The sequence below is a fragment of the Schistocerca gregaria genome, chromosome 1 (assembly GCF_023897955.1).
Source record: "Schistocerca gregaria isolate iqSchGreg1 chromosome 1, iqSchGreg1.2, whole genome shotgun sequence".
Taxonomy (NCBI): domain Eukaryota; kingdom Metazoa; phylum Arthropoda; class Insecta; order Orthoptera; family Acrididae; genus Schistocerca; species Schistocerca gregaria.
This window is the reverse complement of record NC_064920.1, coordinates 420,312,695-420,329,391: the sequence shown is the minus strand read 5'-3', so window position 1 is coordinate 420,329,391 and position 16,697 is coordinate 420,312,695. Positions and strand designations below refer to the sequence as shown.

The following is a 16,697-nucleotide window of genomic DNA, read 5'->3' as shown; positions in this document are numbered from 1 at the left end:
ACAATACCATTAATTGGAAATTGGTTAAGTTTCTAATATTTATAAGCAGATAATAAAACTGTTTTGAATTATTTCTGATAAAATAGTTCCTCTGGATACAGTTCACTGTGAAATAGCATCTGTTAAGTAATTTTGCATATTGGGGTTGTTGTTGTTGTTATTGTTGTTGTCTTCAGTCCTGAGACTGGTTTGATGCAGCTCGCCATGCTACTCTATCCTGTGCAAGTTTCTTCATCTCCCAGTACCTACTGCAACCTACATCCTTCTGAATCTGCTTAGTGTACTTATTTCTTGGTCTCCCTCCACGCTGCCCTCCAATGCTAAATTTGTGATCCCCTGATGCCTCAGAACGTGTCCTACCAAACGGTCCCTCCTCCTTGTCAAGTTGTGCCTCAAACTCCTCTTCTCCCCAATTCTATTCAATACCTCCTTATTAGTTATGTGATCTGCCAATCTAATCTTCAGCATTCTTCTGTAGCACCGCATTTCAAAAGCTTCTATTCTCTTCCTGTCCAAACTATTTATCGTCCGTGTTTCACTTCCATACATGGCTACACTCCATACAAATACTTTCAGAAATGACTTCCTGACACTTAAATCTATACTCGATGTTAACAAACTTCCCTTGCCATTGCCAGTCTACATTTTATATCTTCGCTACTTCGACCATCATCAGTTATTTTGCTCCCCAAATAGCAAAACTCCTTTACTACTTTAAGTGTCTCATTACCTAATCTAATTCCCTCAGCATCGCCCAACTTAATTAGACTACATTCCATTATCCTCATTTTGCTTTTGTTGATGTTTATATTATATCCTCCTTTCAAGACACTGTCCATTCTGTTCAACTGCTCTTCCAAGTCCTTTGCTGTCTCTGACAGAGTTACAATGTCATCGGCGAACCTCAACGTTTTTATTTCTTCTCCATGGATTTTAATACTTAATCCGAATTTTTCTTTTGTTTCCTTTACTGCTTGCTCAATATACAGATTGAATAACATCGGGGAGAGGCTACAACCCTGTCTCACTCCCTTCCCAACCACTGCTTCCCTTTCATGCCCCTCGACTCTTATAACTGCCATCTGGTTTCTGTACAAATTGTAAATAGCCTTTCGCTCCCTGTATTTTACCCTGCCACCTTTAGAATTTGATAGAGAGTATTCCAGTCAACATTGTCAAAAGCTTTCTCTAAGTCTACAAATGCAAGAAACGTAGGTTTGCCTGTCCTTAATCTTTCTTCTAAGATAAGTCGTAGGGTCAATATTGCCTCACGTGTTACAACATTTCTACGGAATCCAAACTGATCTTCCTCGAGGTCGGCTTCTACCAGTTTTTACATTCGTCTGTAAAGAATTCGTGTTAGTATTTTGCAGCTGTGACTTATTAAACTGATAGTTCGGTAATATTCACATCTGTCAACACCTGCTTTCTATGGGATTGGAATTATTATATTCTTCTTGAAGTCTGAGGGTATTTCCCCTGTCTCATACATCTTTCTCACCGGGTGGTAGAGTTTTGTCAGGACGGGCTCTCCCAAGGCTATAAGTCGTTCTAATGGAATGTTGTCTACTCCCGGGGCCTTGTTTCGACTCAGGTCTTACAGTGCTCTGTCAAACTCTTCACGCAGTATTGTATCTCCCATTTCATCTTCATCTACATTCTCTTCCATTTCCATAATATTGTCCTCAAGTGCATCGCTCTTGTACTGACCCCCTATATACTCCTTCCACCTTTCTGCTTTCCCTTCTTTGGTTAGAACTGGGTTTCCATCTGAGCTCTTGATATTCATACAAGTGGTTCTCTTTTCTCCAAAGGTCTCTTTAATTTTCCTGTAGAATTGGGGTAGAATTCAAATTTATTGCAAAATGCTAATTTTTCTGGTCCCTATTTATGAATATATGTAAGACAGCAGGTTTATGGAAGAGTAACCATGAAAGAGCACAATATTACTGAGATGAATCGAAAGTGACACTTTGCCTTCATCATAGCCCACTAATATCCCGAGTTTGAGTCTCGGTCAGGCACACAGTTTTAATCTGCCAGGAAGTTTCACAGATGTAATCATTTGGCTTGAAACAACATTGACATACCTGTGTGCTCATCTATGCAGTGATTGATTTCTTGAGCAATTTTAAAGTGGAAAAACTTAAGCTGTTAGAGTAACTGTATTTATAGTAGACTATTTATTATCCAACATTTTACTATCCAGCCCTCCATAGTAATTGGCCTATGTAATTAATATAATAGTACTTCTTCCATGTAAAATCAGAATTAATTTATTGTCTGTGCTGTACTTTACCAAAGCTTTAGAAAGTGGGGACCATCTAGAATGCTGTGTACTCTTTCAAAACATTCTATGCATCTTCTGTGCTTTTAGCACATTTGGAGTCACAATTATGAAGCACATACTGTGTTGTCAGTATTGAATAAATTACTGGATCCACTCTTCAACAAATTATACTCGGAAGCACACTTCCAATGACCAGCAGAATGGAACTGGGTCAGGTAGCAGGACCAGTTCACAGGTAGAGTGGCTGGAAGGTGGTCTCCCAGCGTGGGGAGGAGTATAGAGGTGAAGAAAAAGCCGTCCCGTGTACAGAATGCAGCTAGCACATTTGTAACAAAGGGCTAAGTTCAAATAACAGTAACTACACTACTCATAAATGTTGAACAGTAAAATAAGTTTGTAAACCGCTATGATAACCACTCACACATGATGAACAGAAGTAGCATATGTACAAGATCTGTTCAAAAAACACCAGAACTTTGTATAATTTTTCTGCTCTTACCTTTCACTTATTGTACACAATCACCTTCAAAATACTCTCTTCCACAATTGATACACCACTCACAATGCCGTTTTACACTTCTGGAAGCAGCTTTGGTATGTACCTTACTGGATCATGTGAAGCACAGTCTGTGAATTGTCTTTTGTCTCGTCTATTGCTGTAAATGTCCATACTTTAAACAGGGTTTTCAACTTCAGAAATAAAATTAAAAAAAAAAAAAGGTCCGCAGGGACCAGATCTGGAGGGCATGGAGGATGAGGCAGCACAGTGATTTCGTTTTTTGTGCAGTAGTCACACACCAACGGGAATGAAGCTGTGGATGTGTTGTTATAACGCAAGAGCCACCACATTTCAGGCCGCTTCCTTCTAACATTTTCTCGTAGGTGTCACAAAAGTCCCAATAGTACCTTTGATTAACAGTTTGTCCTTGTGGCACAAATTCCACAAATTCATGATAAACTAATCCTTCAAAAGTCAGAAAAAAACTATTAGAATGACTTTGACATTTGACCTGACTTGATGAGCTTTGTTTTGTCTTGGCGAACACTGAACCTTGGTCTCTTCATCATAACTGTAAACTCACTTCCCATCACCAGTTATGATTCTCTTAAGGAACATTTCGGCTCATTTGTGCAATCCAAAACTCTTCACGGATTGGGAGGCAAAGATCTTTCTGGTCTTGACTCATGAGCCATGGGGCAAAATTGGCGATGCATTCCTAAAAAACTTTGTCAGGATTTTGTGACATGATCCAACTGACATATTATATTCTTCTGCAATCTTTTGGGCAGTCAGTCTTTGACAGGCACGCACAATTTAGGACTGAGTTTTCAAAAACATTGTGCAGCAGCTATGATAGCTGCAGAATTTTGCTTGCACAGTACAATATAGCTATCAGTGCCTTAGATGAAGAGCCTGAAACATGTGACACTGTGTACATCTACAAAAAAAATTCCAGTGCCATCAGATAATTAAGCTAGCAGGAGTCATGATGCAGCTAGTGCAGAATTTATTAACCAAGTATTTACGTTAAAAAAAAAATACACGTTACAAAAGTGGAATAGATTTACCAGTTGAGAGTTTGAAAGCCTGATTTTCTTTAGGCTCCAGTTCTTTAATTTCTCTGACTACTTTTAATGTTGCCATTCTTAATAGATGTTCTTGCAAACATGCTGTGTACTTTGACGTTCACACTCGAGGCATTCCAACATCTTTTTTAACTGATATTTTCACATCAAACTGCCCCCATTTTCTTGTTTCTTGGGATGCAGTAAAGACACTGAAGATTTTATTTACAGAATCCTGGCTTGTGTGTTGTAGTTGGAAGTTATTTTTTATTTCAAAATAACATGTTGTGCTGCTATAGTTAACTTGCATTATCATTATTACCAGCTCAACGTAAATAAATTCCCCTTATTTCCATTGTCATCAACAAGGATAAAATTAAGTTTATTTGTATTATCTCATTTACTGATGTTGTAAAGAGCAACAACATTTAGTGTTGTTTACATCTCTGTCAAAACAATAAATGAACAAGATCATAACTTATAATATTATAAGGCACTTTTCAGGCAGCATATTTGCTTTAAAAATTTTGTCAGAACATACTATAATGAATACAGATGACCGCTTATAACTTCACAATAAAATCTGTACAGTTATTGTAGGAGTTGGAAATAAGAATAAATTATGACTTGAAAACAGCAGTTAGCTTCTGTCCATCTGTAACAGTAGGTCTGATGAAATCACTGCCCCCAGTTTTATGCATTCAACCTTGAAAAGTTCTGACAACGTTTGTGCTCCAATTTGCACACCATGTGCAGTTACATAAAGATGAAATGTAACAATTGTAAAGGCATGAATGCTTTCTTGGTCCTTTTCTTAATGTTGTTATAACACTTTTTTAAACTCATCCAATCACCATTTTTCTCTATGTAAATCAAAGTCAACAGCTACTTTTTTCCATGTCTTTTCTTTATTGGTCACAGTAACTTTGGGTTTTCTGACCTCTGTTGTGTCTTTATACTGAAACAATACAATTTCAAGCAATAAATCTTTTTCAACCGAGGAGAAGTTTGAAGGTCGCAGCTTTTCTTGCTTACTTTCCTCCATCACAACACTTTTGATGATAAATACAATGTGTACCAAAAAGAATCACCAAATTGGGCATGTCTGTATTTCTGAAACTAATCAACATACACAATGAATTTTGTTTTTTGATAAATGGGAAACTCAAAAAGTTTTTTTAAAAATATCTTTTCATAGGTGTTCAGTACTCTCCCCTTGAAATGCACGGCATATGTCAGTGCGGTATTCAAATTGTTCCCACACAGCAGCGAGTATGTCGTGAGTTACAGCTTCCACAGCAGTTCATTCATTGTTGTTGGTAATTGAGGTACATTAATAGTCTTTTGTAACCCCCCACAAGAATCACATACAGTCAGGTCTGGTGACCTTAGAGGCCAGTAATGTAAGGCTGAATCATTTGGTCCATTTGAACCAATCCATCGCTCACTAATGCTTTGATTTAAAAATTCCCTCACTTCCAGATGCCAATTTGCTACCTAGCGGTAACCATGTAAAACTTAAGTGTTTGCTCTTCCCAACAGTACATCATTCACGCACATGTCTCAAATAACATAATAGTTACGATTTTTTAAAAATTGGATGTTTCTTTTTGATACACCCTGTATTATGTACCTATGCTGCATGGTTGGGATCTGTGGTCAATGGAAATCGTGTCAACAGCTGATTTCTTTGCGTTGCTAAGTTTATTTCTTGCTAATTTAGATCAGCACTGACTTCCATTCAGTTGATCAGTGCAGTATTAACAGTACAATGTGATCTCTAAGGTATCTGGACATCTTCAAAATACATAAGTTATTTACATTAGTTGCATTGTGCTGCCACCTACTGCCAGGTACTCGATATCAGCAATGTCAGTAGTCATTAGACATCATGAGAGAGCAGAATTTAGCGCTCCATGGAACTCACAGACTTCGATTGTGGTCAGGTGACTGGGTGCCATACGTCTGTACATAAGATTTTCACACTCCTAAAAATCCCTAGGTCCGCTGTTTCCTATGTGATAGTGAAGTGGAAACATGAAGGGACACGTATAGCACAAAGCCGTACAGGCCAACCTCGTCTGTTGACTGACAGTCCGTCGACAGTTGAAGAGGGTTGTAATGTGTAATAGACAGACATCTGTCCAGACCATTACACAGGAATTCCAAACTGTGTCAGGATCCACTGCAAATACTCTTTTCAGTTATGTGGGAGGTGAGAAAACTCGGATTTCATGGGCAAGTGGCTGCTCATTAGCCAAACCTCATCTCCAGTAAATGCCAAACAGCACCTCACTTGGTGTAAAAAGTGTAAACATTGGAGAATTGAACGGTGGAAAAGTTGTGTTGAGTGACAAATCACAGTACACAATGTGCAGATCTGATGGCAGCATGTGGGTATGGCGAATGCCCGGTGAACATCATCGGTCAGTGTGTGTAGTGCCAACAGTAAAATCCAGAGGCGGTGGTATTATGGTGTGGTTGTTTTTTCCATAGAGGGGTCTTGCACCCCTTGTTACCGCTTGTTGTTTCGTGTGGCACTATCGGAGCACAGGCCTACATTGATGTTTTAAGCACCTTCTTGCTTCCCACTGTTGAAGAGCAATTCGGGGATGGCGATTGTATCTTTCAACACTGTCGAGCACCTGTTCATAATGTTTGGCCTGTGGCAAAGTGGTTACACAACTATAACATCCCTGTAATGGACTGGCCTGCACAGAGTCCTGACCTGAGTCCTATAGACGACATTTGGGATGTATTGGAATGCTGACTGTGTGGCAGGCCCGCCGAATGACGTCAATACCTCTCATCAGTGCAGCACTCCGTGAAGAATGGGCTGCCATTCCCCAAGAAACCTTCCGGCACTTGATTGTATATATGCCTGCTAGAGTGGGAGCTGTCATCAAGGCTAAGGGTGGGGCAACACCATATTGAATTCCAGCATTACCGATAGAGGGCACCACGAACTTGGAAGTCATTTTCAGCCAGGTGTCCGGATACTTTTGATCACATAGTGTATTTATACCATTGGCCCTTACCAGGATATATGCTCTGATTAGCCATCTAAAGCACGTTTACATTTTGTAATTAATTCTATGGAGAAAATAGATAAATGTCACAATGTTTTCCACAATAATTTTTTAACAAATAACTTGATTTGTTTATTAACATTTGTGTGTTATCAGTTCACAATATTTCTTAAAACTGTGTTGTATATAGTCGAAGATGACCTGAAAAGTGTGTGTGTGTGTGTGTGTGTGTGTGTGTGTGTGTGTGTGTGTGTGTGCGCGCGCGCGGAGTGACTGCCAGTAACATACTTCTTTCCTATAAATTTTTTATATCCTAATTAGTATAGTAGTAATATAAACTGCAAATGTTAGAGAACTCCATACAAACAGTGATGCAGATATAAATGTGGCAGTCAAATTATAGGAAAGCAAAAAAAAAAAAAGAAAAAAAAACACCTTTAGTTTTATCTTTTAGCATACTGACTTGGTTTTGCAGTGAGGTGTATTTTGCTTTTTGCATAAACTGATAGAGGAAAACTAAGACTTGATGTAAGAGCAATGACACTGCCCTGTGTTACAAAGATTATCATGCTCAACAGCAGCCAGAAATATCACACATCCGTTGTACATTTTACTTGCAATATAGAACATGGAATACAAGAAAAGAAAACGTGATCTTGCTAAACATTATTCAACTGGTTTCATACTTTAAATGTTTACTAGGAGTGGGAAGCAAAAGCAGCAAAGGCAAAAGAAGAATACAATAAGGCAATGAAGGAGTACAAGCCACCACCTGCTGATGAGAAGAAAAAAGAAAAGAAAGAACCAAAGAAACGTGAATCCAAACCTTCACCAGTTAAAGCGGGTGCCTATAAGAGTAAAGAATACATAAGTGATGACAGTAGTGATAGTGACGATGAGAAGAAAACTGCTTCTAAGAAGGTGAGTACCTGTCCTTCGATTGTCAGCTGTCCATATTTTGACTTTCTTGTTACATTTCATGACACAATCTTTTTTTTTTTTTCTTTCTCCCCTCTTCTAAATTTTTACCAAGAAGGCTGATAGTGTTCCAAAGGAAAAGAAACCTGAAGTTAAGAAAGAAATAAAGGAAGAAAAGGCATCTGATGAAGAAGAAGATGATGATGATTTTGAAGAACCAATTGAGAAGACACCACCCACCAGTGAGGATGAAGACTCTGCCTCTGGATCAGAAAGTGACTAACTGGTATTTTTGTGAAAAGTGTTTGAACTTCATTCCAACCACTGTGAATCTTGTGTAAGACAAAACGTAAATGTGTAGTTACTGATGCACATCTCATACCTGAGAATTTTACTGGTGACTTACATAATATCAAGCTGTATATATTTACTTTTTTGTATTTGTTGCTAAGACTTTTTAAAAAAATACAATAATTTTGTAAAAGCCATTTGTCAGTTGTCTCAACTGTGTGATATACCGTCATACCATCATCATACAAATAACTTACTGCAAGTGAAACCTGCCTGGAATGGATGGGCAACAGCCAAAATAATCTTAAAAGTAACTAAATTGGAATCCATTGGATACCAATGGTGCACAGTGACTGTCAAATATTCAAGTGTAATGGAGGACAGCAATCACAGAATCTGTAGTTCATTGCAGATCCATATTTCAACTATAACATAGTCATCGTCAGTGCTAAAATGCAAAAGCAGAATGAACCAGGAACAGGTACAAAGTACATATATATCATAGTTATACGAATTCATAATAGTGGGGACATAGTGATAACATCCCATTACCAGAAGAGTCAACAGGAATAAACATGTCTGAGCAAAAATAAGTGACAGTTAATGTTAGCATTTACATGGCAGAAAGAAAACTGAAGCCCTTGCTTCACTTCTTTTTTTATTTATTTATTTATTTATTTATTTATATATAAACAGCTCCAAGTTTTAACTTCACGTAGCAATCACTTCACTTGTCCACTTGTATTTGATTGCTCATCTGTTGCTGAAGATGTTGAACATTTCAGTAACACAACAATCAAATAGAACATTTTGGTTTAATAACAACCTTCCTGTAGAACTAAGGTACTGTAAATTTGTGAGGTACAACCAACTGATCCCTTATTTAATTCCTCAAATGCCACACTCACACCACTTCAGTACTAGAAAAGCAAAATGGAGGCAATCGTCAATTATAAAATTGCTCCCTTATTATAGAGGAACAGTAATGAAGTCCTTGCACAGTGAAGAACTTGGTGCCAGGATCTGCAATAAATAGGTTGTAAATAATCTGATAACTGCCATCAGAATGTGCCACCATGCTTAGACAGTGCTAAGGGTTTCAGCTGTGTGCTATACCATATTTGCCCATACTTATTATGGAGATTCAGTTAGTTGCTATCCCCACATTTATACAACCTAGAGTGACAATGTACCTCATTTATTTGCCATGGCCCATGGCAATAACCAACAGACAATGTGTTTCCCACTGACCTCAAAGTAAAATGTGTTTATCCTGCTCTGTGAAATCAGTGAATATTGTGTACTATGGAGCTAAACATTAATTGGATTGAGTTTCAAGAGTGTAATGATGGCTGAGCAGTTATTCTCAGTACAAGTTTTTCAACACTGTACAGATTGCAGAGTCATCCTCTAGATTAAGCATCTCATTCTGCTCCGCCACCTGATACTGATGAATGAGAAGTTTGCAGTGATCTTCAGTCCACTAATAACTTTTCACCTGGAGCAGTCTACAAGTGAAATGGTGAAGACAAAGGGTTAATAAATAGGGAACTACTACAGTTGAATGCTATGTCAAAACAGTTCATGGGAATGGGCGTCATACATAAGATTCACCAAGCAGTTTTATCATCTTTTCCAACATCTTAAAATGGTGTTACAAGCCAGCCTGTCCCTTGAAAGAACAATGAGTTGTAAGTGCTTAGTCATTTTTGTCCTGGCATTTATCGTGCAGCGGTTCTAAAAGTTAATGAAGTTAGATGTCCACTGAAGTGACAAAAGTCATGGGTTACCTCATAATATCATTGGACCTCATTTTGCCCAGCATATGCAGCAACTTGATGTGGCATGGGTGTGATAAGTTGTCACAAGTCTCCTGCAGAAATACTGAGTCCTGCAGCCGCTATAGCTTCCCATAATTTTGAAAGTTTTGTCAGTGCAGGATGTTGTACATGAAGTGACCTCTCATTTATGTTCAATAAATGTTACATGGGTGCCCAAACCAATCACTCGAACTATCCAGAATGATCTTCAAACAATTGCGTCCTGGGAACATGGCAAACTGTCATCCATAAAAATTCCATCATTGTTTGCAACATGAAGTCCATGAATGACTACATATGGTCTCCAAGTAATCGAATATAACCACTTTGTCAGTGATCAGTACATTTGGACCAGAGGACCTCATCCATTAAAAGTAAACCCAGTACACACCATTATGGAGCCACCACTAGCTTGCACAGTGCCTTGTTGCCAATTTGGGTCCATGGTTTCTTAGGGTCTGCACCAGACTTGAATCCAACCCTTGGCTCTTGTCAACTGAAATCAGGACTCATCTGACCAGGCCATGATTTTCCAGTTGTCTGGGGTTCAATTGATATGGTCATGAGCCCAAGAGACGAGCTACAGGTGATGATGTGCTGTTAGCAAAAGCGCTCGCTTCGGTAATCTGCTGCCACGCTCATTTGCTGCCATAGTCCATTAATGCCACATTTTTGGTCACTGTCCTTATGGATATGTTCATCGTACATCCCACATTGATTTCTGTGGTTATTTCATGCTGTGTTGCTTGTCTGTTAGTGCTGACGTCGTCATGCAAACGTCGCTGCTCTCTGTCATTGAGCAAAGGCTTTCGGCCATTGCGATGTCTGTAGTGAGAGATAATGCCTGAAATTCGGCATTCTCAGCACATTCTTGACACTGTGGCTGTCAGAATAATGAATTACCTAGTGACATACAAAATGGAATGTCCCATGCTTCTAGCTCCAACTACCATCCCGTGTTCAGATTCTGTTAATTCGCTTTGTGAGGTCACAATCATCTCGAAAATGTTTCACGTGAATCACCTAAGTACAAATGACAGCTCTGCCAGTGCACTGTCCTTTTATACCTCGTGTACATGGTACGGCTGCAATTGGTATATATGCATATTGCTGTCCCATGGCTTTTGTCACCTCAGTGTATATGCCATAAGTATTACTGTGAGACCTTTTGTTCTCAGATCGGTGTGTGACCCTGCACCCCTGGCAGAACTGCCAAAGTTGCACTACCTGCCCTCTCTCACTTTAAAAATACCTTTCTGCTACTTTTTACACAAAGGTTTACTGTATGGAGTGGCAAGTAAATTACATATCTCTTCCCATCTTTTGTTTTATTCGTTCACCGTTACACCTTGCCCCAGTTCTGAGTCTATAAAAATCAGAATCCTTCAGGTAAATAACATGTTTGCTACTTTTTTTTTTATTTTACCCACTTGCTGCTGACCTTCAAGGTCCACAGGAACTCCATTGTTAAGCTCAGATCAGCAGTGTAGTCAGCATCTATGTAAAACAAGTATACTGTTGTCCCAGAAACCATGTTTGTGAAAGAACTCTGTTAACTAATAGTTATTTCTTTATTATGCTACTTGGCAAAATTTCACTGTGGCAGCAGCATGTGTTTAGAGTTGGAGGGTGAGGGAAATGCTTTCTGTTACAGGCAGAAAATAGGAACATGAGAGGTTCTACAAACCCCAGCTTCTACATCTCTGTGATAGCTATAGTGTTGAGAGAGGAAGTGTACATTGAAGAGTTACTGACCAGCTGCCCCACAACTTTGTAGTGTTTTCATCATCAACAGAATCTGCAGTTACAAATGCTTCTTAACCTAAGTATTTAAGAATATATCTAAAAACAAAGATGATGTGACTTACCAAACAAAAGTGCTGGCAGGTCGACACACACACACACACACACACACACACACACACACACACACACACACACAAAATTCAAGCTTTCGCAACCAATGGTTGCTTCATCAGGAAAGAGGGAAGGAGAGGGAAAGGCGAAAGCATGTGGGTTTTAAGGGAGAGGGTAAGGAGTCATTCCAATCCCGGGAGCGGAAAGACTTACCTTAGGGGGAAAAAAGGACAGGTACGTACACACACACACACACACACACACACACACACACATCCACATCCACATCCACATCCACATCCATCCACACATACACAGACACAAGCAGAAACGTCTGTGTTTGTGTGTCTATCGACCTGCCAGTGCTTTCATTTGGTAAGTCACATCTTCTTTGTTTTTGATATATTTTTCCCATGTGGAATGTTTCCCTCTATTATATTCATATCAAGTATTTAAGAAGATATGACACTGATTTGCGATTCCAGCTCTGATCACTATGCATAGCCAATAATTTTTAACGTTAAAATTTACTATATCCTCTCTTTACAGAATAGAGTGAACTGGTTTTACTTTCTGATTTAAATGGTAGCTGATTATGGATCAGGATGTTTCCCCGACACTGTCTCTCATGAAACAACAAAAAAATCAATCACCACAAACATGTGGACAACAATAATATACAGTACTGGATAGGTAAACAATGTGTCACTTCATTCAGTTGCTTATCAGTGTACATATGTGTGTAATAGTTAGTCTCATAAGTTTTAATCAGTTGTACTTTTTGGCTGTTTGTCTTATGGGCTCTTAGCTTCAGATCCTTATCAAACAGTTAAAAGTTTATTATAATTCTTGTTATAAGCTAATACAACTTAATGATAATTTTGTACTTTTCACAAATCTGCAGACGGCTTTTGAGACTTCTGAAACAAAAATTCTTTCATTGATTACAAATAATTATGCTGTACATAACTGATGATAAAACTACAAATATAATAATAACAATAAACCAGTTCTCCTTTGTGTACTTTAGATAGTCCAGACGTGTATATAAAGATACTTCATGAATTATTTGCATGTAAAAAAAATTTAAAAATAAAATAGGATATCAAAAGGGCTATACTAATGTCTTAATAGTTGGTTCCATCCACAAATGGGGCTAGAGCAGGGTGCCGCAACCAATCCGTCTTCTCAATAAATCGATATAATGTGAGTGAAAGACCAGGAAATGCTGCCACAAAGAACTGCTGCAGTCGCGTTGTTGTCTGGATGTCCATGTTTTGCATACTGTTTAGACAATCTCTCATAAAATTCAGTAACCCAACTGGTGTATTACTGTAACTAACAACTGATGGTGCTATTTCTGGCAGGAAAGTGCGCACCACAGATACCTGCAGTATTAGAAAAAGAAAAATGTTAAAGGAAAGAACAGGTATACATATTAGTGAAATAATACATATATTTTAAAATCAACCAATTTTTTCTGTAACTCTTCTAATTCGTTTGAAAATATTCTGCAATGCGTGCCATGTGAGTATTATTTGGAAGATGAAGAAGGATCAGTATCAAAATATGAAAAACGTTAAAACCCAATGACAGATTAAGTGTAAGGCAGTTGAGACAACATCTAAGTTGTCCTATTATTGAAGTATGATTTGCTGGAAGATGATTATAATAATTCTCAATGAAATAATATTAGCTGGAAACTAAAGAACTTTACATTAGTTCAGTGTGCCAGGAGAGAGACGAAACAAACAAATCTACTTTTGCAGGATAGAAACATTTGCAAGTAAGATACACAGTGAATTCAGATCAGGAGAGAAGTTTCATAGTGGCGCAATATGTCACATTCTCCATTGTCCTCGAGAACACATGCAACCCTGCATCATAGATGGATGCCACAGATTTAATCAAGAAGCTCAGGCTGGAATATTTTGGACTTTTATATTTCATTCCAGCAGCTTGAAGAGTGGGGTGTTATCTAATTTTGTTGTATACTTCCATATCCTATTTTCTTATAGAATTATCATTTGGGGTTATATAACTAAAATAAATACTGTAATGTGCCTATTCAGCAAAAGCCAGCGATACGACTATTGTATAAGGTAGGTAATCAGGTTAAATCTGCATCTCAGTAAATTTACTCCGCAGCTGTTTTTGTTACTAATAATAGTCAATACCTGTTACACAATCACAATACAAGAAACAATTGTAATGTCCATGTAAACTTTCTTTCTTTTGTAAGGTTTCAAATTGGGGTTTTGTGTTGTGGTGAAGATATCTTTACCAACTCCCATTAGATGTAAACCAATAGATTGGGAAACCTTATAAAATCAAAAGAAAACTAAAATTGTACCTTATTGAACACTCATTCTGCGAGCTATCTTCAAGGACTTAATGGGAATCTTAAATGCTTGATATATAACGATGTTTCTTGTGTACAGATCTTTGTTGTTATAGATCTATATAAACATGAGTCATGTAAATATTTAACTAACATTAGGAGATAATCATGTCTATGAAGGTAAGTAATTAAATATTGGAAATTTTATCATTACTTATTTTGTAGTTTAGTAACCTTGCTTTGCAATGTGTGGGCCTTGTATCATTATGTTTCAGAACCTCGCCCCCTCCCCCCCCCCCCCCCTCAGAATGGAACAAAAGCTGTTTGACAGGGCTCGTAACATTGTATACGCTTTTGCTTTGATTGACTGCAGACTTCTGCACGACTCATCTCCTCTTCCAGTTCCTTGGAGGAATAAAGAAAATCTCATGAATAATGGTTCAAGTGTTCCTGTACTATCTACTGCAGAAACTTGAGATAATTTAGCAGATTTGCACTGATCAGCTAAACACCTTTCTATTTTAGAGTTCACCTTGGATGGTACTGTACGCAGATTCATGATTAATAATGAAGTCTACACCAATTTCATCATCAATGTTAAGATATCAGAGGTGTGGCTTTCGCATGCTCTGCATATCGTGCTCTGCAGTGTGTGCATTTATGTGCACAACAAAATGTACAAGCACCTCAAATTAAATGGATAGCACAGAATAAGTTATTTTGTTTGCACTATCTGACAGAGGATGTAATAAGTTGGAAATAGAGGGTTTGATAGCCAAAATTAACAATTTGGCAAACTTTCTAGAGCCACTCGTTTTAACAGCTAGGAGTGAGATGTTGGAATCAGCTGTTAATGGAATACAAGCTGGACCACCCAGCTGTTGATCATGTCACCAAACACAATGTGCTTGGCAGCATTGGGAACTCTCCTGACAATATATCCTTCATTCCTGTAATCTCCCCCAGCCTCAACCTTTGCTAGTCCCTTCTCCCACTCCAGCCCTATGCATACCTGCTTTCTTCTTCTCCCCCCCCCCCCCCTCCCCCGCCCACCACCCCCTTAATCTGTATTACATCATATTTCAAAATATTATCAGTCGGTTTTCCTCTCTTTTTATTGTTCGTCAGTACCCCTCATTTTTGCTTCATTTATCCTGAACCAGTAATCCATGCTAAGACAGTTCTGTCTAATCTAAAAGTCTTAGCATTGACATCCGTTCCTCAGTACAGTTTCACTTGTTTTGAGTATCTTAATTAGTTGTTCATACTGTTTTGGGGATCCAAACGGTTAAGAAAAGACTTCTGTTCTCCACATTGCACAATGTTTTTCTATTACTTCCAGCAGTGATTGCTTAAAAATGTAAAAGCCAGCCCACAAGTTGGAAATGTATGGTTTGCAAAATCAGAACTAAACCAGGCCTGAGTGGACACCCTGCTGTGGACTCAATAAAAGTTATGTAATTTTGTACTGGTTCTATCTTAGATTAATATGTTACTTATTTAGTATTTTTAGAATTATTTTCGAAGACTTTCTTAATACTATTGTAGATGACGATGTGGTCTGAAGACTGATTTGACAGAAGTCCCTATGCTGTTCTACCCGGTGCAAGTCTCACCATCTCTGAATAACCATTGTGATTTGATTAATTTGGATCTGCATACTGTATTCATGCTTAGATCTACCTCTAAATTTTTAACTCTCTTCTTCTTCTTCTGAATGTTTAAAGCTATATATCATGATTTTACCTCGTTAAAATTTACACTCATTCATTAACAAACGCATATCTTAGTAAGTACGAACTTGATCGGAAATCCATGAACTGTGATGAAACTAGTAAGAGATACGGACTGCGCGCCAAAGTCGGCAGTCGGCGTCAAGAGCTCTTCCTGTCTTGTTCGATGGTAGCCATGCTTTTGGTTACAAGTAGTTTGTGACATGAGTGTTTAATTATTGATCTAATAGGAGTAAAAGTGATATTACGGCATTCTGAATGTTAATTTTGAGTAAATAGATACCCCAAAGTTGATCGACAGCAATTTCAGATAATTAGCTTCCACCGACAGAGACATCCAATGCGCCAACGAAGAATCTGTACGGATGACATTTACGAGAGCTGCACCGTGCACAGGTAGGAGGAAATCCGACAACACGACCCACCAAGGCAGATCAAGGAAGGTCTGACTTACCCTCGCAAATTCCAGGTGGAAATGCTGACCAGTCATACTGTAATTCACATATACAACCCTCTACGGACTCGCAGCTAAGCTGAGTAATAACAGTATCAGTTTAGAAGCGAGGGGATCTTGCAACCTTCAGTCTTCAAGCAAGATCAGACTGCGGAACTTGTACTGTGAGTCCAGCGTCAACAGAAGAAAGGTTGGATAGATGCAGGTGGATGGAGTCTGAAAACAGTCTTTGGTACAGTTGGGGCAAAGGACGTGGAAAAAGTGTGCTCTGTTTTGAGACACACACAGACCGAAGTAGAGAATAATCAGGAAACAATTGAACTTAACACAACACAGTTAGCAAGCCTTGAGAGAGACATAGTAAATAATACTCGGCATCTTCATATTTTGTTTGTCCT

General features: G+C 38.4%; 2 protein-coding genes across 2 annotated transcripts in view; one reads left to right on the top strand and one right to left on the bottom strand.

The window, feature by feature from the left end:
- Window positions 1-8,291, top strand: part of LOC126350318 (FACT complex subunit Ssrp1) — a 90,235-nt gene extending 81,944 nt beyond the window's left edge. Inside the window, exons 14-15 of the mRNA XM_050002505.1 lie at window positions 7,588-7,806; window positions 7,922-8,291. Of these exons, the coding sequence (XP_049858462.1) occupies window positions 7,588-7,806; window positions 7,922-8,086 (384 nt within the window). The 3' untranslated portion in view covers window positions 8,087-8,291. The remainder of the gene's footprint in view (window positions 1-7,587; window positions 7,807-7,921) is intronic.
- A 3,779-nt stretch (window positions 8,292-12,070) lies between these two features.
- Window positions 12,071-16,697, bottom strand: part of LOC126352186 (serine/threonine-protein kinase/endoribonuclease IRE2-like) — a 78,117-nt gene continuing 73,490 nt past the window's right edge. The window contains exon 6 of the mRNA XM_050002671.1: window positions 12,071-13,159. Coding sequence (XP_049858628.1) covers window positions 12,899-13,159 — 261 coding nt within the window. The 3' untranslated portion in view covers window positions 12,071-12,898. The remainder of the gene's footprint in view (window positions 13,160-16,697) is intronic.